This window comes from Pomacea canaliculata, linkage group LG2, assembly GCF_003073045.1.
Source record: "Pomacea canaliculata isolate SZHN2017 linkage group LG2, ASM307304v1, whole genome shotgun sequence".
NCBI classification, from domain to species: domain Eukaryota; kingdom Metazoa; phylum Mollusca; class Gastropoda; order Architaenioglossa; family Ampullariidae; genus Pomacea; species Pomacea canaliculata.
In genome coordinates, this window is record NC_037591.1 from 35,302,040 (window position 1) to 35,323,775 (window position 21,736).

General features: G+C 37.8%; 1 protein-coding gene across 2 annotated transcripts in view; it reads left to right on the top strand.

Annotated features, from left to right (window-relative positions):
• The window catches only part of LOC112558119, a 44,502-nt gene that overhangs the window by 21,664 nt on the left and 1,102 nt on the right, over positions 1 to 21,736 (top strand). For both annotated transcript variants that reach the window (XM_025228330.1, XM_025228331.1), the window contains 28 exons: positions 230 to 430; positions 567 to 703; positions 1,029 to 1,197; positions 1,435 to 1,505; positions 1,966 to 2,123; positions 2,675 to 2,875; positions 3,195 to 3,312; positions 3,875 to 4,128; positions 4,784 to 5,446; positions 5,757 to 5,851; positions 6,308 to 6,507; positions 6,880 to 7,219; positions 7,669 to 7,846; positions 8,088 to 8,269; positions 9,063 to 9,339; positions 9,450 to 9,861; positions 10,230 to 11,683; positions 12,298 to 15,644; positions 15,898 to 16,191; positions 16,732 to 16,857; positions 16,973 to 17,117; positions 17,481 to 17,626; positions 18,020 to 18,105; positions 18,619 to 18,994; positions 19,676 to 19,795; positions 20,077 to 20,259; positions 20,587 to 21,115; positions 21,553 to 21,591. In XM_025228330.1, the coding sequence (XP_025084115.1) occupies positions 230 to 430; positions 567 to 703; positions 1,029 to 1,197; positions 1,435 to 1,505; positions 1,966 to 2,123; positions 2,675 to 2,875; positions 3,195 to 3,312; positions 3,875 to 4,128; positions 4,784 to 5,446; positions 5,757 to 5,851; positions 6,308 to 6,507; positions 6,880 to 7,219; positions 7,669 to 7,846; positions 8,088 to 8,269; positions 9,063 to 9,339; positions 9,450 to 9,861; positions 10,230 to 11,683; positions 12,298 to 15,644; positions 15,898 to 16,191; positions 16,732 to 16,857; positions 16,973 to 17,117; positions 17,481 to 17,626; positions 18,020 to 18,105; positions 18,619 to 18,994; positions 19,676 to 19,795; positions 20,077 to 20,259; positions 20,587 to 21,115; positions 21,553 to 21,591 (10,501 nt within the window). The remainder of the gene's footprint in view (positions 1 to 229; positions 431 to 566; positions 704 to 1,028; positions 1,198 to 1,434; positions 1,506 to 1,965; positions 2,124 to 2,674; positions 2,876 to 3,194; positions 3,313 to 3,874; positions 4,129 to 4,783; positions 5,447 to 5,756; positions 5,852 to 6,307; positions 6,508 to 6,879; positions 7,220 to 7,668; positions 7,847 to 8,087; positions 8,270 to 9,062; positions 9,340 to 9,449; positions 9,862 to 10,229; positions 11,684 to 12,297; positions 15,645 to 15,897; positions 16,192 to 16,731; positions 16,858 to 16,972; positions 17,118 to 17,480; positions 17,627 to 18,019; positions 18,106 to 18,618; positions 18,995 to 19,675; positions 19,796 to 20,076; positions 20,260 to 20,586; positions 21,116 to 21,552; positions 21,592 to 21,736) is intronic.

Here is a 21,736-nt window from a genome sequence, read left to right on the forward strand (position 1 = left end):
ATTCACAGGGGTACATTCAATTTGTAATATTTCTACTCATTTTAATCATCTGCCACTATTAGTTCTTGGAGGATTATGTCAAATTGTGTTATTTTATATAGAAGAGCTTCAATATGGACAAAATTTTGTAACAAACTGTATACTGTAAACTTGTGCTTAGAACTGCTTTGAACTATTTAGAAATACATCATATTATATTTGTCAGACTCTGGCCCGTTTGTTGTTACAGAAGAAAGAACAATTTCATCAGGTGCCAAAGTAATGGATACATTTCCTGTGAAACTCAAAATGAATTTAAAGTGGGGAACAGATCAGCTTATTGTTTCCCTAATACTAATGGCTTGCACAGCAGAGAGATGTCTACCAGAAATTAAACTTGCTACCAATCTCCAGTTCAGTCTGCATACCGAGCAGAGTCACGCAGAAGATGGTAAAGTTGTTATGATTTGTCATACTTTTTTCTTAGTAACTTACATTTCATTCTTGTGAACCATTGAATTACTGTGATATTTTTTAATGTGCACTAAAACTGCAAACAGAAGTTATTAAGGCATCAACTTGTGCAGGATCCCTTGGGCCACTTGTTGGCAAACTGGTGTCAGCACCACTGAGTGGACTTACCAGAACAATATCAGACTTCAGTCTTCCTTTGTCAGATATTTCAAAACAGTTCAGTGGAGTTGTAGACAGCATATCTGACGCAGTAAGTGTTCATAGAGGAGCTACATCTTTGCTTGTTCTGTACCCATTGAAAGCTTTTTTCCTTTCACATGGGAAAGACTTTGTTATGGTTTGAGCATTTGATACCTTTAGAAGGCAGTTATTTGGTATTTCAGGGCTATCAGGTAACTTTAATGACATTTTCAGGCAAAAACAATTGAGATTGTCCTAATTTTCTTTATGACATTTTCTGGCCACTGAATGCTGTCACAAATAGATGAGAAGAATAACACATTTATAATTTTATTTATAGACAAGCACCTTTTTACAAAGAAAGACTTATTTGTGTAAATAACTTTTGTTCACAGCTTCATCCTGATATGACAAAAGAACATACAGCTGAAAAGGAATTCAAGAATCCAAAGGAACACAAAGACTTAGGGGCATTTCCACCACCTGGACAAAATGGAGAATTTAATGCACCTTTCTTTGTCTTTGATTATCCTTTCCCAGTGGGACCTTGTGTCTTTCATATTTGTACGTATGAGTCTTCTTTTCAACATTTCATAGCTAAACATTTTGTTTGTAGTGAATATTGTGTGTACATGTACGTGGACATGCATGCATGCACATGGAAATATAAGAGATATTTGTGAGCATATGCACAGTTTCCATCCAGGGATGAAACTTTTTTTTTTACTAGTTTTTTCCTTTCTCATTTAACATGTCAGTTACCTTGGTGAGAATACATTGTAAGCTTTTTGTTTCTGATAGATTTCAGTGCTGGTGGAGCTCTTGGAATGTCCTTTGATGTTCAAGTACAATCAGTGAATTCCCTTATAAAGGTATAAATATTTTCTGTATTTTCTCCCCCTTACCCCCTAGTTTGAGCAGCATGTGGCTGTCAGCGAAACCTAAATAATAAAGCGGACTAGAGGCTAGAACATAGGTACGATTTTTTTAAGAGGACTGCTTAGTTTAGGTACAGGATACATGCTGTAAAGTAAGGACCTATGACTTTGGGGCCATATTTATGTGAGGTTAAGTCGTGAGGGTAAAATGGAGAATTCAAGGAAAAGGTTCTTATCTGTACCCAGCAGATATTGCTTTGATTGCTTTACCCTAGAAAAATCTTTGCAACTGCTTTATAACTATGGTCCCCAGGGTAAGGCAACATCCACAAAATCTGGACTCTGTGATAACAACTTATCCCCACTCCAGAGGTAATTACTTGTTGATTCAAAATTCAGTCAGACTTTTTGTAATAAATGGTATAATTCAATTTTATGATTATTTACTTTTCAGACAGAAATTAAGCCTTACATAGCTGGGCATATTGAGGCTAGATTTACTTTGTCCATTGTGGTGGCCTCGGCAGGCATAGACCTCACTGGGTATTTGCTGCGTACAAGCTTTCCTCTATCCCTGACCACCAACTACACCAAACAACCTGTTGTGTCCAAGTAAGTACATATGTAAGTAAGTAAACGCACTGATCAAGAGAAAGATTTCTGTCTAGCAGGTAATTAAGAATATCCAGAAACTCACATAAATAAAGATACGTTTAAAGGCCAAAATGTTAGTTTATAGTGGCAGTAGTTTAAGCCAAGGAGGGAGATGAGGAGCAAATGGAGTGCCGGCTACCATAGTGGTGGTTCTTTGTTATCTGCTTCCATCAGGTCTGACAAGTACCCTCACCCCACTTCACTGGATTGAATCCATTCTTTCCTGCCAGACAGTTAAAGTTTGGCCAATATGTCATGATGTGGTGGAAATAGATTTCAATCATTAGATTATTATATATAGTATCCAGTCTGCATTATCAAAAACGAATTGATTTAATTTGTGTATGTTTTTAGTTAATATCTAAGTCATAAAAATTAACAGTAACATACCAAGTGTAAAGCTAACACAGTTCAAAGCATTAGGGTAAGACCCTAAGAAAGATTTCCAATTAACATTTTGATCTGGAGTATGTCTGATTTTTATTATTTTTAAAAACAATACCATATAGGAAGAGTTTAGATGTGGAGCTAATTCCCCTGGAACTGAAGCTGACAGCACATCTGAGGATCTTGTTTTTCATTCACATTGATAAAGTCCTGTGGCAGTGGAGAGCTGACCCCATCAGAACAACAGTCTGGGAGAAAATCACAAGAAAGGATGACACTGGGCCACCAAGATTTCCATACTGTGACAAAGTTGCAGAGATATGGTAAATGTTGGCATTTGTGGTTTTGTTCCTGCTATCTTTGAAACCATTGATAACTTTTTATGTATTTAAATTCCTCCCTAGGAGCACTGAAATCCAAAAACATAAGGGGCTTATGGGTATATATTTCACCATGGGGGTCATATATTTTCGGCACTCTGTACTTTTATTGGTCAGCATTGGACCCATATATTTTCAACATTCAGTGCTTTAAGAACTATGCAAATTGATCACTTTTCAGTGGGAAAAAACCTGTAGGGGATACTTTATTGTCTTTTTTATTTTATTTTGTCAGTAATAATATCTTTTTTTTTTCTCTTAGTACAAGAACATCACCACGATCAGAAACTCCAGCAGTTATTACAGAATTGCCTGTGCCTTCATGTTTAGTCACACAGCTAAGTGGCCGGCATCCAAAAGACCCAGCTTTTAGGCTTGATGTATGTGTTTCTTTTTCTGAAACAATTTTTGTCAAATGGCAGAAGTTTTCATATTTTGAATATTTGATAATATATCTGTTTATTATTTTTAATTTTTATGATGTGTATAATCTTAAATCTAGATGCTTTATCGCTACACTAAAATTTCACATATGAAAATGTAATAGTCTAGTCTTTATTCTAGAGGTGTCATTTGCAATAAATGAATCTGGACACAAAATGAATGCAATAATTAGTGAGCACATAAATTTTGTAAGTCCTTTGTACCTCCCCGGTTAATTAACTTGATCTACAGCTGTGTCAACATGGATAGTCGACCACATTTACTTTCTGGATGAGCAAGAACTCCTAAACATTAAAAGGTTAATATATGTTCATAAGGAAAGTCAAATACCGTACTATTAATGAAGCATTTAAGTGAAGGATATGTGCAATGTGGTCAAAACTGAGAGCCTCTCAAACAATCAGGTAATAGACCTTTGTACACAAGGAAACATTCTGATAAAAATGCAAGCAGAAATGGCCTCTTCAAAATTGTGAAATTTCTTAATGTTCTTCTTAGTTCACAACAGAAGATGACGACAGTGATCTTAAAGTATGGTACGCCATTGGCGACTACCCAGGGGGGACTAATGTTCAGGACTGGTCTGAACTCCGCGGCTTCAGCTTGGTCGTACCAGCCATCTTGCCCTGTGGTGTTCCACTTTACTTCACAGTCAAGGCTAAGAACACACAGGGTCTTGAGGCCATCAGCCAGTGTTCACTTCTTACTTATGACTGCACTTTCCCTGATGGTAGAGTGGACATGGCTTACAAGTGAGTTAGAGCACAGAGCCAGTCTTTAAAACAATTTTTTTGATTTTTTTTTCCTTTGGTAGTCTACACTGGTGCATTAGCATTTAGCTGGTGAAGCTACTTCAGTATCTTGTTCTCATAGGGCTGCAAATTAACTTTTGCATGTTGAACAGCAAAGATTAGTGATCAGAAACAGAGAGGTGGGATGTTTTTGGTCACTATGGGTCTGATGTTGCATCACATTAGCAATGTGAAACAAAGCTCATATGTTATATGTATATTATGCTAGATAGTCATATAAACTTCCAACTCCCTTTTGCTGACAATCAAGTTCATTGAAAGTAACTAAGCTCCCCTGTTTTGAGGAAGTTTTTCAGAGATAGATGCCTTCAAAGTTCTCATTTGTGCACAGAAAGAAATACATAATCTGTGATGTCATGGATGTGGCTGATTAATGCACACATACTGTTCTCCATTCAGCTGTAGCCTTTGTATCACAAACACATACATGTTTAAAAAGGATGCCACAGATCTGACCTATTTCTATGCATGTCAGTGTTTTAAGGCTTGTAACTCAGGGGCTATTTGATCTTATTTCTTGTAATAATATCTAGTTATTGGAAAAGTATTTTGTACTAAATTCTACAGTGACACATACTCTGTTTAATGTTTACAGATGTAGCAGTCATCCTAAAAAATTGAGTGCACGGATTGTGATGTATGAGGATTCAGAACTCAAAGAAGATGGAGCATTTCATGGTGTTGGTTATAGTCCAAGCAGCTATGGGCATGAAGTTGTGAATTGGCTGTCTTTAAATATTTCCAAGACCCATGCACAACAAGGTACATCTGGGGCTCTGATTAACTTTGACAGTGCCAGACCAGGAAGGCTGACCAGCACTCCCAAGCAAACTCTGCATACTTCAAATGTTGAAGATTGTGCATTAGAATGTATAAAGGTGACAACATGTGTTTCATTTTCTTATGAACAGTACCTGCATGTCTGCGAGCTGCAAGAAGTGGTAGAGGGACCCAATGCTGAGAGAAAAACTGACAACTACTTTCAGACATTTGAAAGGCTTGGGAAATCCTACGCAGCAGTTCTGAAATATGAGAACTTGCCATTGAGGCATGGAACAAGATATTTTGTCAATGTTGATGTGGAAAATGTTCTGGGATACAAAGCCACAATGAAGTCGCTTGGCACCATGGTTGATTTTACAGGTCCAGAACCAGCTTACACTGGAGAGAATGCCAATAAAAGCTTGCTGGCAGATGGCTGTTCAGTGTCTATTCTTCAGCGCTGTGAAAATCCAGTTCCTGAAAGCTTAAATCACAGGTAAGGAATGTGATGCAGAGAAAGTGGACAAACATTACCAGATAGTAGTAACTCATATCTAAGCTTACAAATTTAACTTTATTGCTTTGTCTGCTCAGTTTTTGGTTGAGAAGAAATGTTACCGAATTTTGTAATAATTAGTGGAAAAAAATAGTTTTTGAAAGTAATTGTCAAGCAAGATTCCAAGGTAGAACCAGCAGAAAGGTATTGTTTACATTTTCATAGCAAATAAACAAGAGCCACTTTGAATTCCAAATGATTTCATGGTGTGACTGTAATATAAAGTTTCTTTCTGTATGTTGCTTTGAAGGAAAATAATTGATGGCATTGGAAGCATTGCTGTCTTCAATGGCAACAGAAAAGGAGAAGAGATGCTGGTTACCATGGAAAATTTTCAGGCTGCAGGTAAGCACATTCACTAACTTAGTTAACGGTGTTTCAGACAATGAAAGAATCTAATTTGTAAACCATGTTTGGAGACCATTCAAGGATTCATTATTTTGAGGGAAGGGAAGCATACTAAATTAATTTATATTGCTATCAAAATGGTTTTTCTCTTTCATTTACACCTTCAGTGTAAATTAGTTGTAATAAGATTGTAAAACATAATCTTTTCAAAAACACCAGACACTTCTCTCATCTGTAGCATTTGTTTTAATTATACTATGAAAAATTATACTTACATTCACTTATTTACCAATTTTGTTTTTTTCTTCACTTTTGTTCTTTCTCTATTCTTTTTGATAATTTCTTGGTAACATTCAACACCATCACCCCTGAAACAAAAAGGATAAAAGTTACACAAGAAAATTTTCACTACAATATTTTGTGCTTTCAAATGATATTGTTCTCTGATAACAGCTAATTGGAAAGAATTTAAAGATGAAGAATGTGGTATCCATGGTTACACATGGGGAGTGGGAACAACAGTGTGTGCAGACGATGTTGTGAGTTTCCAAGATCCTCATGCCTCCCTCAGTGATCCAAGTGACTGGACAAACATTGGAGTAGCTATAGGCTTGAGTCTTCTTGATGGCATGAAGTACTATGTTACTGTCCAAGTATGATAACCTATTTTTATGCTGTACTATATACTATAAAGAACTATAGTTACACATTAAATAGGTATAAAAAAGCAAATTATCAAAGATCTAAAGGAAAATGAGCAAATAATTTAGGGCTAATGTTAAATGAATATAAGGAATGGTGAATAGTATTGCAAACTTAGTGTAGAGTTTTTCACTTTTGTTTAGATCATCACTTTATTGTTATGATTAAATGTTGATCTTATTATTATATAAACAAAATATGTAGCATGCATGCACACACATCATAAAAATGTAACAGTTATGCATTCTTAAAGATAGTGTTATATGTGGTTGCTATTAAGAGCATATATTTGTGTAATATTAATTGTTCTATTTTCCTCACAGGCTGTGAATGACATAATTTTTGGTGGAGATTTGGTGACAACAGTTTGCCACTCCACTCCATTTGTGGTTGACACCACACCTCCAAGCCTGGACAGAGTTCGTGATGTCCTTTTTGATGATGATTTCCATTTTCTTGTCATCTATTTCAATGCTTTTGACACTGTTTCTGGCATATCTAGAGTTGAATTTGGACTGGGCAGCACCAAGTATGATGTCATGGTACGAAGGTACATCCAGTATGAAATTCGAGGTGTTGCTGGGAATAACTACATCACTGATGAAGATTTTGAAATGAATTTAGGCACACCAGCATATATTCGCCTGAAAGTGACCAATACAGGTTTGAACAAAACACTTGGGAACTATTTCAACACTGTTTCATTGCTGTACTTTGATGAGCTTCTTTTAAATTTATTTATTTAAACTGCAGACATAAAGTGGCCACATTCTTACACAGATGAAACATCTGCGCACGCACACACACATGTACACATGCATGCACTTTTTGTGTCTCTTAATGAGTGAGATTGTTTGTGTGTATACATCTCTGTACTCTTGTACATGTATTTAGAAATCTGACCAAATTTTGCCTTTGATTGTAGTTTTACATAAATTTTACATAAGACAAAGGCAAATATAAGAATGAATACAATTCAGTTTTGTTCCTGATTTTTTGTTTGTTTGTAATACCCAAAAGGTTGATTTTTTTTTATCTTTCGATAATGTTAAGGGCTATTTTTTTGTTCATGAGCTCAACACTTCAACTGATTTATTGGTTTTATTTTGCAGTGGGTTTGTCAACTGCAGGCTACGGAGAATACCCTATCTTGATCGATAACTCACCTCCTGTTGCTGGTCATGTGCTAGATGGAGACAAACTTGGACAAGACATTGATTTTCAGTCTAGTGATACACAGATTTGTGCCCAGTGGATAGATTTCTATGATCCAGAGTCAACCATTGACCAGTAGGAGCCAAATTTTACACTGTTTAATGTATTCTGGGATCCACCGTAAATGTGACACCTACTTCATTTATTTTTTTTTATCTCAACTGGCATCTTCTAAACCTGCCATCACATTCTGATTATCATGTTCTCTTCTGCTTAAATTTAATTTTAGCTAAACTGAAGATCTGTTTTAACATATTTTAATGTTAACTCACTACTGAAATACAAAAAATGAAAATAAGGCAATTTTTTTCAACAGCTATAAATGGGGGGTAGGCCGTTCTTCAGGAAAGGATGATGTGGTAAATTTTCAGCAATACAACTACACCAAGGAATCATGCACAGATGTGAAGCTATCACACAACACGACATATTACTCGACTGTCATTGCTTACAACAAAGCTTTAAATGAAAAATCCGTCAATGTTACATCCACTGGAGGTAGGTGAATGTTATTACTCATAAATTATTAAATAAAATTCCAACACAATTCCTGTCATCTCTTGATGTGTTAGTTTTTTTGTTTTTTTTTTTTTTTTATCTGAATAGGAGATTTAGAGAGGTTTGAGACAATAAAATGAATATCTAGAATTATACAGTAAATGTTAGGGTTAGAGCTTAGTACAGTTATGTTTCTTATACAAAACAAATGCAAAAACTATAAGGACCACAACTTAACAAAGAAAGATAATAAAAACCCAGAATAACTTTTTCAAAGTGTAGGCTAGACTGTGCTATCATCTTGGAGAAATAGTAGTTTCCAGGTGATGCTAATATTGTACCAAATAAAAATCAGGTGATACTAATATTTCACAAAAAGCACTATAAAAAGCAAAATTGTATGCTGGTAATTACCATGTAGTATTACAAATGCTTTGACAGAAAAGTTTGAGATAGCAAATAGAGAAGAGTGGCAAAGGAGTTTGATGGAGGCAACAAACAGCTGACACATTGATATCAGAATGCCAATTAGATAGGATAGTCGCTTCTGAGTTCTAGTATTTGTAAAGAGCCACAACCAGAACATTATTGTTTGTTTGAATTTATAATTTTGGGAACCTAACAAACCTTTATGTTTGCATTCTATCCTAAGGAAAAAATTATCTAGCTGTGAGAATGAAAGGGTCTTATATGTTAGTAATGGAAGTGAGATGGTTAAAAGAACTGTCAAGAATTTCCATAAGAAGTGTATTTATCTTACTTTGTTCAGCGTGAATACTTTCAATTCTTTCAGTGTTGGTTGATATCACTCCACCTGTCAGAGGAACAGTGGCAGATGGGCCAGATGTTGAAAATGACAAGAATTTCACTTCCGAATCTGCCATGATTTCTGCTTCATGGGCCAACTTCTCTGACCCTGAGAGTGGGCTAGCTCCTTTCAGTCTTCATGTTTATGTCAACAATGTTCTCCAGAGGACATTTACCAACATTGATGGGGACACATTTAGTGACAGTTCTTTTAATTTTCAAGATAAAGATAGCATTTACTTGGAGCTTGAAGCATCAAACAGGTAAGGTTTATAGGATAATGTGATTGGCAGTATCATTTTTACATATAATTTGGCTTTAATTTAAACAAAGTTTAATGTTTTTCATGAATTTTTTTCCAACTTGTTTTTAGGGCGGGAAGCAGAGTGGTAGTCCGTTCTGATGGAATGTTGGTAGACCATTCTGTCCCTGAGTTAAAGGAATTGCACACTGCTAACTACAGTCTCTTCCAACAAAATGATGAGATTCTTTACTTCACTTGGCAGTTTAATGATGACGAGTCTGGGATTGCTGAGTACCGCTGTGTTGTTCTTCAGCGTTATGAAGAACGGGAATCAAAGTTCTGGCCCAAACTTCAAGAGTATCACCTCATTGTTCTCAATGCAACATCTTCCACGAAACAGGATTTGCACCTGGAGCAGATGAATCTTATGAATGGTGCCGAATACAGATTACAGGTAACAGCTTTCAACAGAGCAGAGCTGTCTGTAAAGGAAAAGTCAAATGGAATTACAGTAGATGTCACTCCACCCATGATTCTGAAGGTGAGCAATAGAAAAATGCTGAAGGTGAGCAATAGAAAGTTTGCTGTTTGTGTGTATGTGTACACATGCACACATGTGTGGAGCCATTTGTTGTCATATATATATATACACGCACATTCATAAATGTATGTGAATGTATAGGTGTCTATAAAATTACAAACTTCCACACATCATGAATTTATGCACAAATAATTTTATGAAGAGAGAAAACTGATGAAAATAAAATTCATCATTATTCATCATCATCAATCGATCATCGTCAATCATCATTTTCTGTTGCATCTTTTAACAGCAGATTTTTGTGAATTTCGCTGCAGAGTTCCTCTGACAATATACTGTCTTTGTAATACTGTTGCATTGGCATGCAGGTGGCACTTGCACCCTTTGGTACAGAAGAGGAGGTCAATGAAAACAATGAAGTGGAGCTTGTGGATGGAAAGCCTGTGTGGGTCACATGGTCAGCAAGTGATGTGGAGAGTGGCATCAGTGAGACACAGATCTGCATCAGTCAGAATGGACTTGGAGACTGCTTTGCTTCCTCCTCGACCAGTGTGCAGATTGTGCCAGGTTCTTCTATTGCTAGCACATCATTTTCAGAACTTGATCTTCAAGTCAGCTCACGGGACCAGCCTGTTCTCTACCAAGCTCACTTGATCACCATCAATAGAGCAGGGATCAAATCAAGTGTTTCCACGTCCAAGCCCTTCCTTGTTGTCAAGGCTAATGTTCCAGGTGTGGTGTTGGATGGCTGGAAGGGCATGGATGAAGACTTTTCTTATGACAAATCTTCAATTGCAGTAACATTTTCAGGATTTAGCAGTGAGGCATGCGGAATAGTTGGGTATGAATGGGCAATCGGAACAGAACCATTTTATACAGATGTCATGCCTTTCACCGACTTTGGGCTTGTGATGAATTCTGATGACTCTGGCTATGCAGAGACAGAGATTATGCAGTTTGAGGGCCAGAAGTACTTCTCCACTGTACGGGCCAAGACAGGATACAACTGTCATGAACAGTATATAGTTGCATCCTCTGATGGCTTTACACTTGATACTACACCTCCAACTGTTGCATTCTACTTGGGCACACAGCAGGTGGCATCATATGGTGTTGTGTATCAGACAACAAAGGACAAGTTAGTGGTGGAGTGGGATGTGAATGATTCTTCTGGCATAAACAGCTCCAGTCTTCTTTTAAATTCCTTTGATAGCAACTCAAGTGTGCTAACTGTGTCTGCTGTCGATGAACATGCTGTTGCCATCCATACTGTTCCTTCTTCAGGCAGCACCATTGTTGCTTCAGTAGTTGCTTCAGACAAAGCTGGCAATGAAATAGTGACTCAATTACCTTTCATAACCTTTGACTTTGACCCACCCACTGTAGAAGATCTGCAGTGCACCAATTTTGTGTCCATCATGTCTGCTCTTGTCACCTGCACCTGGGTGAGAGTGAAGGAAGAACACAGCCCACTGGATAAAATAGAACTTGGAATTGGAAGTGGAGAGTTTTTTCCAGATATCCTTAATATGACATCAGTCCCACTTAATAGTCAACAATGGTCTTTTTTTGCAGCAGATATCATTTCCTCAAAGGCTAGCCACTTTTATATTCTGGTCAAGGCAACTAACAGGGCAGGACTTCAAAGCAGTCTTTCAGTTGAGGTCATAGTCGACCTAACGAACCCAACAGTGAACTCGGTCTCCATAGTGACATCAGCTTTACCTGGCTATCATGCAACAGAACTAACCTGCCAAACTTCACAAGACTACATGGAGGTCCTCCTTAGTGGTGTGGAAGATAAGGAATCAGGAATAAAAAGGTACTCTGTTTGCCTGCCTGTCTGCATGTTATGTGTGTCTATTGTGAACGCATACAAGTAAGTGGCTGTGTCTGAGTAACAAAGAGAGTGAAAGAAACTTACCATTGGAGCAAAGATGTTGGGAAGCAGGTCACCTTCTTGCATTAGAGCACTGGTATCCAAATCTGAATGTGGACACATTAACTGGTTTGATATCTGTATGTATCTAACCCATTAGTCAAGCTGTAGAGTGGGTACCTGGATCTAATGAGAGAAGGTAAGGCAACAAAGGATAGGGTATAGGCACCACACTCACAAAAAGTGAGGGACTTAACACCTCACTCCACTACACCTATAAGTTCATTGGACAACCACATAAGTGGTGAACTCAAGCATCTTAATTTGAGGGATAAATAAGATAAAGAGAAACAATGCCAGCTCTCTCTTGCTAAAGATTCAGTTGAGTTTTGCTGCCTCGATCCAAATGTATACAGTTAAATATTTTGCAGAAGTAAACAGATGCTGGTCATTAAACTAGTTTTAGCTTTAATGTGCATGCAGTGGTTTGCTTCAGAAGTAAAACTTTAAAAAATCTCTGTTCTAGTTAGAACTGTATTTTTGTTATGTTTTGTCAGTGTGGAGATAGCGCTGGGAACATCCAGTGGGAGTGCTGACCTCCGTCCCTTTCAAAAATACCCTCTCCTGAATGGACTGTACATGCTGGATCATCTATCTTTGACCCCAGGGAAAGTTGTGTATGCCACAGTGCGGGTGACCAACATGGCAGGTCTGCAGACCATTGGCAAGTCTAACAGTGTTGTCATCAGTCCTGCACCACACCTTCGAGTTTGGGATGGTCCAGAAGACAAAGATGTAGATGGGCAGATAGAGCTTCATGTGATACAGGGGCACTGGAGCTATTCAGATCCATGTCCTGTCATGAGCGTTGAATGGTCTGTGCAGGACTTGACTGGGCAGATCATCACAAATTACACAACAGTGGTAGGAAACTCCAGCAGATTGTACAATGATATGCTAACTCTGGAGAATTTCAGGACATATGTGAACTTTGTCAGAATAAAGGATGCAGCAAACAGAACTTTTACAGGGTTCTCAGATGGTGTGACAGTCATCGTCCAGCGCCCAGAAACAGCTGCTGTTAGGGATGGACTAACAGAAGATGACAAAGATTTCCAGGAGGGCACTGACTGTCTGTCTGCCAATTGGGATGACTTCGGCTCTCCTGGGTCCTCTCTTCCTTCTGATCAGATTGTGCGGTATGAGGCAGCAGTTGGCACAGACACAATGCATGTGCTTACACGAACAAACCTTCTTGCCTTTCAGGACACTGGTTTGACAAACAGCATCACCTTCTGTGGTCTGAATCTAACGTCCAAGTCAGTAACATATTACATCACAGTTAGGGCCCACAGTGCAGCTGGAAGCTTTGCTGAGAGTTCCTCAGATGGAATCAAAGTTGGCTACAGCAGTAACATTACAGCTGGACGAGTACAAGCAAACAACTTCCAGAGCAATATTGACAATATTCGGTTTTGGTGGACTGCATTTGTATCTGACATGGTGATCACTCAGTACTATGTAGGGGTCAGCTCAACTCCTTACCCCTTGGCAGACACCACTCATGACTGTTATGAAGTCTTAGATGGCAAAGACTTTAAATTTGATGTGTACCCTCTGCAAAGTATGAATACTACATCATTAGCTGTTCTTAAAGGTCTATCTCTTATGCATGGAAAGAGCTACTTTGTTATTCTTGTGGCAGCAAATCAGATGGGACAGTGCTGTGCATCTATGAGTCAAAGAATTCTTGTGGACACGACTCCACCAGTTCTAGGTGTCATCAACGTACAGGGACTCAACACTGAGACAGCCATTTATCTTCATTCAGAACAAACTTTAGAGGTGGACCTTCATGACAACTCGGATCCTGAGAGTGGGTTAAAAATGGCATATCTGGAGCTTTTTTCTAGCACAGACTGTAATTCTGAACAAGATTTTAATGCTAACAGCAGAATATACTCTGTAAGTGTGCAGAATACAACACACATTGCCATGCGCTCCTTAAAACTGAAAGAAAACCTGTTCTATTTTATTCGTCTTAAACTGACCAATGGTGCAGGCTTGGAATCTAGAAAAATCAGCAAGCCTATGATTCTTGATTTGTCTCCTCCTGATCAAGGAGTTATTAAGGTGGGAACAGACTGGAAAAGCAGAGAGCAAACTGTTTTGAATACAACTGACAGGATTCCCGGAATGCTGGCACTGAAGTCTGTCATGTCAAGTGTGAGCAACTGTACCATGCAGGTTGACCTGTTTTCTTTAGAATCAAAACTAGATTGGACAGAAATGAGAGGCGACTTTACAGCAAACTGTGCTGGATTTGACAATTCTGGACTGAAACTAATTGCCCAGCATGACTCGTTTCTAACTGGGGTGATCCGAGGAGCAGTTCAGTATCCTGGACTGGGCCTTCGAGAAGGAGACTACACATTCATCATGACAGCTGGAGATGGAAAAAAGATACTGACTGGAATTTCTCTAGCATCTCCTCTTCTTGATCCCCCTTTCCTTCTCCAAAATGGAATCTTTCTAGCAAATCAGTCCTCGCTGCCCTGTAACCCTTTAGCAAGCTCCTGTCTCATTACTAACAACACATCTGGGGAGAGGATGCTGCAGAAAAATGTAGGGTATGGTGCTGGCGTGTCCTTTTTCAATCAGGAGAACTCAGTGAAAGTGCTTTTCTGGGTGCAGGACAAGACTGAACTTCAACAGACATGGCTGAGGCTAGATTTTGATCCCACTGTCATTCAAGCAGAGTACACTTTAAGTTTCAAACGACAAGAAAACAAGTTTGATTCCTGGGATGTCAGCCTCAACATAAATGCTCAGAATAAAGGAGAATTCAATGGACTGAGGTTTTCAGATGATTTTGTCATCAGTGCCTACATATGGAACATTGATAATTATGTGCCACCACTTGTGGACCCTTTTCATCCATTCAAAACTGTGGCCACCATCAGGTCAGTTGCTGTTCCATTTGGAAAACGGCCACTGTGCACTTTTGGATCTCCATTTCATGATCATGTCAGTGGTATCAAGGAGATTTTGTTCGGTGTCTCAGATGATGTGAACAAGACTGCCAATATTGCTCCCTATAGACTTGTGAAGTCATATTGTCCTCCTTGTGTCTTAGGGTGCAAACAAATTTGTTCATCATGTAATGGTGCTGAGTGGATGACAGGAGATTACAAAGTATTTTCAGAGTCTTTGAGAGGTCTTAACTTGCAGGCAGCAAATGAAGCATTATTAGCAAATAATTCTTCACCTACCAACTCATCAGTGAATAATTCCACAATTGTAGCAGAACTGGGTGTTTTTCACTTACCAACCTACTTTCTAGATGTCAAGGTGGTTGACCACAGTGGATTATATACAGAGGCCAAATCTGTGGGGATAATTGTGGACACCTCCCCTCCAGTCATCAGTTCTATCCATTGTTTTGATCCAGTTTACTCTCATGATGAGGCTGTTGTGTATCTAGGTAACAACCACACAGTTGGTGTGGCCTGGGACGCAAATGATGATGTCTCTAGCATTACTGAGGTCTGGATTAGCCTAGGAACAGAGCCATTGGTGGATGATGTTAGGACAAAGGTCCAGAAAAACATTTCCATGAATCAGCACATTTTTGACGAGCTCCAAGATGTGCTTCGTGAAGGGCGCCAATATTTTGTCACAGTAGAAGTTGTCAGTGATGCACATTTGAGTAGCCAAGCCTGGAGTAATTTCACAGTGTCTACTACTGTACCTGACATGAAAGCCATGTCTGTGAGCATGTCATATGCTACAGCGTACAACATATCTAATGAACAGGTGGCACTAATCAACAGTACACAGCACCTGGAGCTCAAGCTACAAATGAGTGCAAATATATCTGAGAACCTGCAACCGGAATATTATGGTAAGTTCTACCCATGTAACTTTTGAATCATACAGATCGAGCAGCATATTTCTGCGCCATCATTATAAATTGCTTAGGTCAAGCATACTTTTAAAAATGAAATATGTTGTTATAGAAGGCATGCTGAACTAGCACATATTTATAAAATATCATAGACACTTTTCCCCATCATTCTTTTAGTAATTTTAATTATGAAATGCATTCTGGCATCATGCTTCCTACCACAATGTCGATTATTATTGAACTCATTTAGAATGGGCTATTGGAACCAAAGCTGGTGAAGAGGATGTCTTTCCAAGGACTCTGGTTGGGTTCAAGGGCACAAGGAAGGTTGCAATTGTGAATGGATTTATGCAGCTGGATATGGCACCAGGAGCAATCAGCATTGGAGATTACACCAAGAAAAATCTGTCCTCGGACACACCATCTAATCCTAAAGCCAATTTGTTTAACATGGAGCCCGGCAGATGTCTTTCACAGAGCCTGTATGGAGTTAGCAAGGCTCATGTGCTAAGTAGACTAGATTTCATGCCCACTTGCATCAGAAGTGAGTAATTTGTTAGAGTTTTGAAATATTTAGATTTGAAATATATTTGGAATGTATTTATTTACTTGGAAATTTAAAAGGGACATGTATTTATGTAAATTTACTGAATTTCTAAGCTGAGGTTAATGATGGACAAAACAGATTTAGAAAAATAAACTCTTATACAGGTTGATGAATGTAAAACTATAACTACAGTGTTTGGTTTTGTTCTATTAAGCTGATTTTTTGCATTGTTTCTAGGAGGATGTGCTTTATAAAAATAAAAAATTTATTTTCCATATTTCTCTTCAATTTAAAGATAAATTGGGGAAAACTTTAGGGAGAATGTATATTGTGAATTTAGAGGAATATATTTCAGGTATTTAAATGACACGTGTGTTATAATCAGTGATCTCTGACCTTTACTGATTTATTTGTATTTGGATCCAGATGTGGTCCAGTGTGTAGCTCTAACTTCTTGCTTTATCTTTTGTATACAATATTCACCAACAAGAAATCAGTGATGAAATGTATTTCACTTGTACCTGTCACTGATTTCAGGGAATAAAGATCTTCTTGTGACTGCAGAAAACTCTTCATCCACTTTCACTTTGTCTGGAAATATGTTTGTTCGTGACAATAATGGTACTCTGGCTTCAAATCCCATCATGCAACTGAAGATGAAATGTAGGTATCTTATCAAGAATCATGTTTTGCATATGAGAGTAGCTCTTTAGTTTTGTCTTTATAGATTGGTGTCAGCTTGATGACTTTTCTTGAAGTTTGATTTTTATTACTTTAGTGTCCAGTGGCGGATTATTGTTTGGATCATTGAGCAATGATGATCTCAGCCTCATCTATGGAAGTGCTGCGTCTACACAGTACTCTCCCTTTATTGTGTACCCTGATCCAAGAAATGACCCAACATCACGATGGCTGTCAAAAAGGTATGTGGAATTTAATTATATTTGTCATCATTGATGTGGATAGTAAGGTGTTATGGGTTCAACGAATGAATAGTTATACCTATGATTGGAGCAAAACTAAGGATTTTGAGGAAATTTTAAACTGCATAGACAAAGTCCTTCTTAACAGTTTAAATATGATTACATTAAAGGTTTCTCAAAACTGAAAAAATGATAGCAAATGCATCAAAGCTGCAATCATACAAATCAGTTTTTTGAATTCTAAAATTAAGATAAATATAGAAAAAGAAAAAAAAGCTAATTCACCTTTTCTCATCAAGATTAAAGAGTGAGTTTTTCCAATGGATATACATTTGTGATATATATATATGAAAATGTGTGCAGGCTGGTCAAAGTGCCAGGTCCATATGTCTTTCTATCACCACTAGCAGCAGCTACTTTGGATGATGACTTGAACATAGCTTATGCCCTTCCTGCTGACTTGTCAGATTCTTCCAACAAAACAGCTGTGCTCTTGTTGTGGAATGCAGGTGACGGTTGCATCATCCATCTATCATGTTACTAATATTTATCAAAAGCTGAATCATGTGTGCACACACTCTCACAGAATCGCAAGTAAGGATGTGCCGGAACTCTCCACTCTTTCTCTCTCTATATATTACTTGTATACACAGAAGTGCAACCATAAATCCCCGTTGGGTGATTACAAAGGTTGTCAGTCTGATGTAGACCAGACCCGAGCAGCATAGGATTGGTGGGCTTACAATCATTATAAGGGGCATCATACTGTCTTGGGTAATGATAAACTGCTGCAGGTTACAATACTGTGCTTTCATTTTCTATGGTGCACTCACTGTATCAAGCCAGAACAAAGTATACCACAGAATAAGTGTGATAATGAGAAGCAGTTTTTCAACTTGCAGAACAGAATAAGTGGATGTCATCTGAAGAGTTCTGCCCAGGGAGGAAACAATCCTTTGACTATACTACAAACACCGTCGTAACAAAGGTATCACTAAATTCATAGCTCTTAACTAGTTTGGTATTAGCATTATGAACCTTTATCAGAGACTTTGATGGAATTTCAAATTCATACTCACATGAACTTTCATAGCTTTTTCATGTTGTAAAAATGTAAATTAAAGAATGCAATATTGTAAATATAGGAAATAAAGAAAATGTATATTTAGAAGTCATATCAGATAAAATGTTGCTGTACATGTGCAATCACAAATCAAAACTTACCAGAATATGTAAGAATCTATCATTGTTTTATTTTTTGTCTCTTATGCACTGACACCAAATGCTCCTTGAAATTGCTTGCATCAATTGCTAATTAAGATAATACCCCTTCAGTGAATTGCTCTGATCTTCATTTAGTTGAGTCCTATAACCTTCACAGGTTATGATGGCAGCACTGTCAAAGTTCTAATAAGTAATTAGCAATAAGCTTAATTAAGGGTTTTCTTTTATTAATATTTCTCTTGTAGGTATCATATTAAGACTGTAAGTCATTTTTTAGGTTTGCATGGAAGCATTTCTCACCTCTACTCAAGAGAGCACCAACACACTAATGATGCAAGCCAAGACTTCAAATCAGCGAAGTCGACGTAGTGCAGTCTCACCTAAGCAAGTGCTCATGCCTAGGATGTTTGCAGTGGCTGTGATCACTTCAGAGTCTCTTAACAACCCTCCAGTTGTTTTGAGTACTTCTTTTTCTGTACCTGAAGATGGTAACTTCACTTTTGCACTCTCTTACATGGATCCTGAGAATGATAGAGTGAAGTTCAGCTTACAAAAGCAGCCTGAGCATGGGACTGCAAGTGTAACAGATGATGGGGAGCTTTGGTACAGGCCATTGCCTAACTTCAGTGGCACTGATACCATTCTAATGAAGGGTGAGTGAACATATTAACACATTAGGTGGCATTACTACCAGCCAACTGAACAAAACAACCACAGTTAATGCATACAGCTGGAGAAATTCTTGCTGAAAGGCTTCCCTTCAATTACTTCTACACTAGGAAAAGTAGCATTTGAATGTGCCGATAAATGGGTGTCAGGGATGCTCTTGTGTATGCCAGATTCACTCACAAGTACAAACTACACATGTCTCCTGCAGGCCCTGTCTACTTGAATTATATATATATAAAATGAAACAAGTAAGCACATTCGCTATATTACTTTCCAACTAAAATTCATCTCCCTCCTACATGGACAATGGTGGCCCAGCTAAGTTAAATAAGAATTATAAATCCAGTTCAACTAATGGTGCAAGAAGAAACGTAGTTGGAGTAGGGCTTCTTGCTTGTTATTGATCCGCATTGCTTCCATCTTCATGATGTTGATTGTCATCACTGCTGCTTCTGAGAGCCAAGTGAGCTTTGTGTATATTGCTGCTTGTGGGACAACAGGCTGATGTCATCCGCAAAGTTGAAATCCTGAAGTTACTTTATTATTTTTATTTTACTGCTGCCACTCACTGCTAGCTGCCTACAGTCAGGTATAATTTTCTTTTGATTATTTGAGATACTTTATTTTATCATTAACTGTTGCATTTTGGACGGTGTTTTTCTCAGGTGAAGAAGCTATAAGCAGTCAGGATCAGGCTCATGGAGTTATGCCTCACCAATTTGACTTCAACATTACTGTGACTGTGGAAAGCATAAATGATTCACCTAATATTGACTACTGTCCAGGTTTGTATCATAACCATAACTGAGAAACATACATTTATTGTTGACAACATAGAATGTTATCCTTTGCCATGCATAGCAAAAGTAAAACACCAAAAACATGAACATAGCACACATTTATGTGCATTTTCTACTTCTTTTTCTATATTTAATAGATGTTTGTAGCATGTGAGTGGTTATGCTGCTGAGGAAAGCAAATTTCTCTTACAGAGACACAGATTTCCAAAATTAATGAAGCATGTTTCGTTTTTTTAATTTTGATCAACTGCTTATATTCATTTCAGAAAAGAACGACAGTGAGGTGACACAGTTAATAATGCAAGGCCCAGATGCTGGTAATGCTTTGAGCATCACTGTTTTCCTGAGCAGCAACATTACAACAAGCGTCTACCTTGGTAGCATCTTGTATAAAGATGTGGACGCTAATGATGCTGTTGACTTTGTCAAAAAAATGTCAAATCAGCTAGGTAAGAGAAATTCCACGTTGAGCTAAGTGTTACATACATAGGGCATAGGGTGTTTTTATAGGTACTCAAGCCAGTTTGATTTTTATCATCCTGAAGTGTTTTGCTCTGCCTTTTCTAGGTTTACCACAAAAGAAAAGGCCATATCTGAGTTGTAATCTTGGGATGATTTTTTTTTCATGTGGAACTTACTTGAGAAAAATGTGTTCTCATGTTTAAGAATTAAAGAAAAGAATTAACAATAATATTAGCATTGAAACCATCAGGATAGTATACACGTAGATGTGGAATTAAAGTTTTAAACATCTCCCAAATTTTATTCATGCACAGGTGCATCATTTGAGACTCAAGATGTCCAAACAGCTAGCAATTTGACAGAAAGTTGCAGTGCAGAATGTTCAGACTGTAATGCAAAAGATCTAATTCTGCTCCTTGATAAGGAATTTTCTGGTAACATGTCGTATGAAGCAAGGGTCAAGGATAAAGCTGGTGCCTATGGCAGGCTACTGATGGTGAATGTGTACGTCCTCATCAACCCTTGTGTCCATGGCCACTGCATATCTAGGACACCTGAGGGCAACTGTCAGGAGCTGCAGCGACTTCACACATTTGAACCCTACTTTTGCAAGTGTGACCATGGTTATGAGAGTCAATGGTGTGATGTAGAGACAAATGAATGTGATGCGGCTGCTTGCAGTGCAGTTTCAGACTGCATTGATCTTGTTGGAGAGTATCAGTGCACTGTTAACCCTGTAAAAATGGTCGCCATCTTTCTTGGATGTGCCTTAGCTATTGTAGCTGGATCATTTGCCTTTTTGAAGCTGAAGAAGAGGAAGCATGTCAGACCTTTTTCTTCGGAGTAAGAAAAAAATGTCATGCACAAAATTCTTTTTTAAGATTTGTAAATGCAGTCTCTCAGCATATTTTATAATAATAGTTTTAGAATGCATTTGAGATGTTCACATCTTTTCTTTGAAGGCCAAAGAAGCTAAATGCCAACAATAAAATAAATAACATGAATAGTCACTTAAATAACTACTGCACATAAAAATAAATCATTCTAGCGGTAGCTGTATGCATACAGCAGTGTTTGATACTGCTTTAACATGCTTGTCATCTACTCTCATTTTCTAAAGATTTTAATAACCATATATCTGACTGCTATGCATTTTTGCTTTGGAAGGTTAGACTCAAATGATCTGTGAGAGAGGGAGGGAGACAAGTGAAGAGAAAGATAGAGAAAGTGCCTGCAGAAATGCTTTCATTGTTTATAAAATCATTCCCTTTTGTTTTCAGAAGTCATTTATTGGAGAACACCAAACAAGATGCAAACAGGTACATTAATTTTATAATTAAAAATTTACACCTTTCAGCCTGATCTCACATTATTTTTGTTCTTTTACTAGTTTGTTTGAATACAAACATCATCCTTTATCTTGTCAATTTCATATCGGACATATCCTAACAGTCTAACATGAAA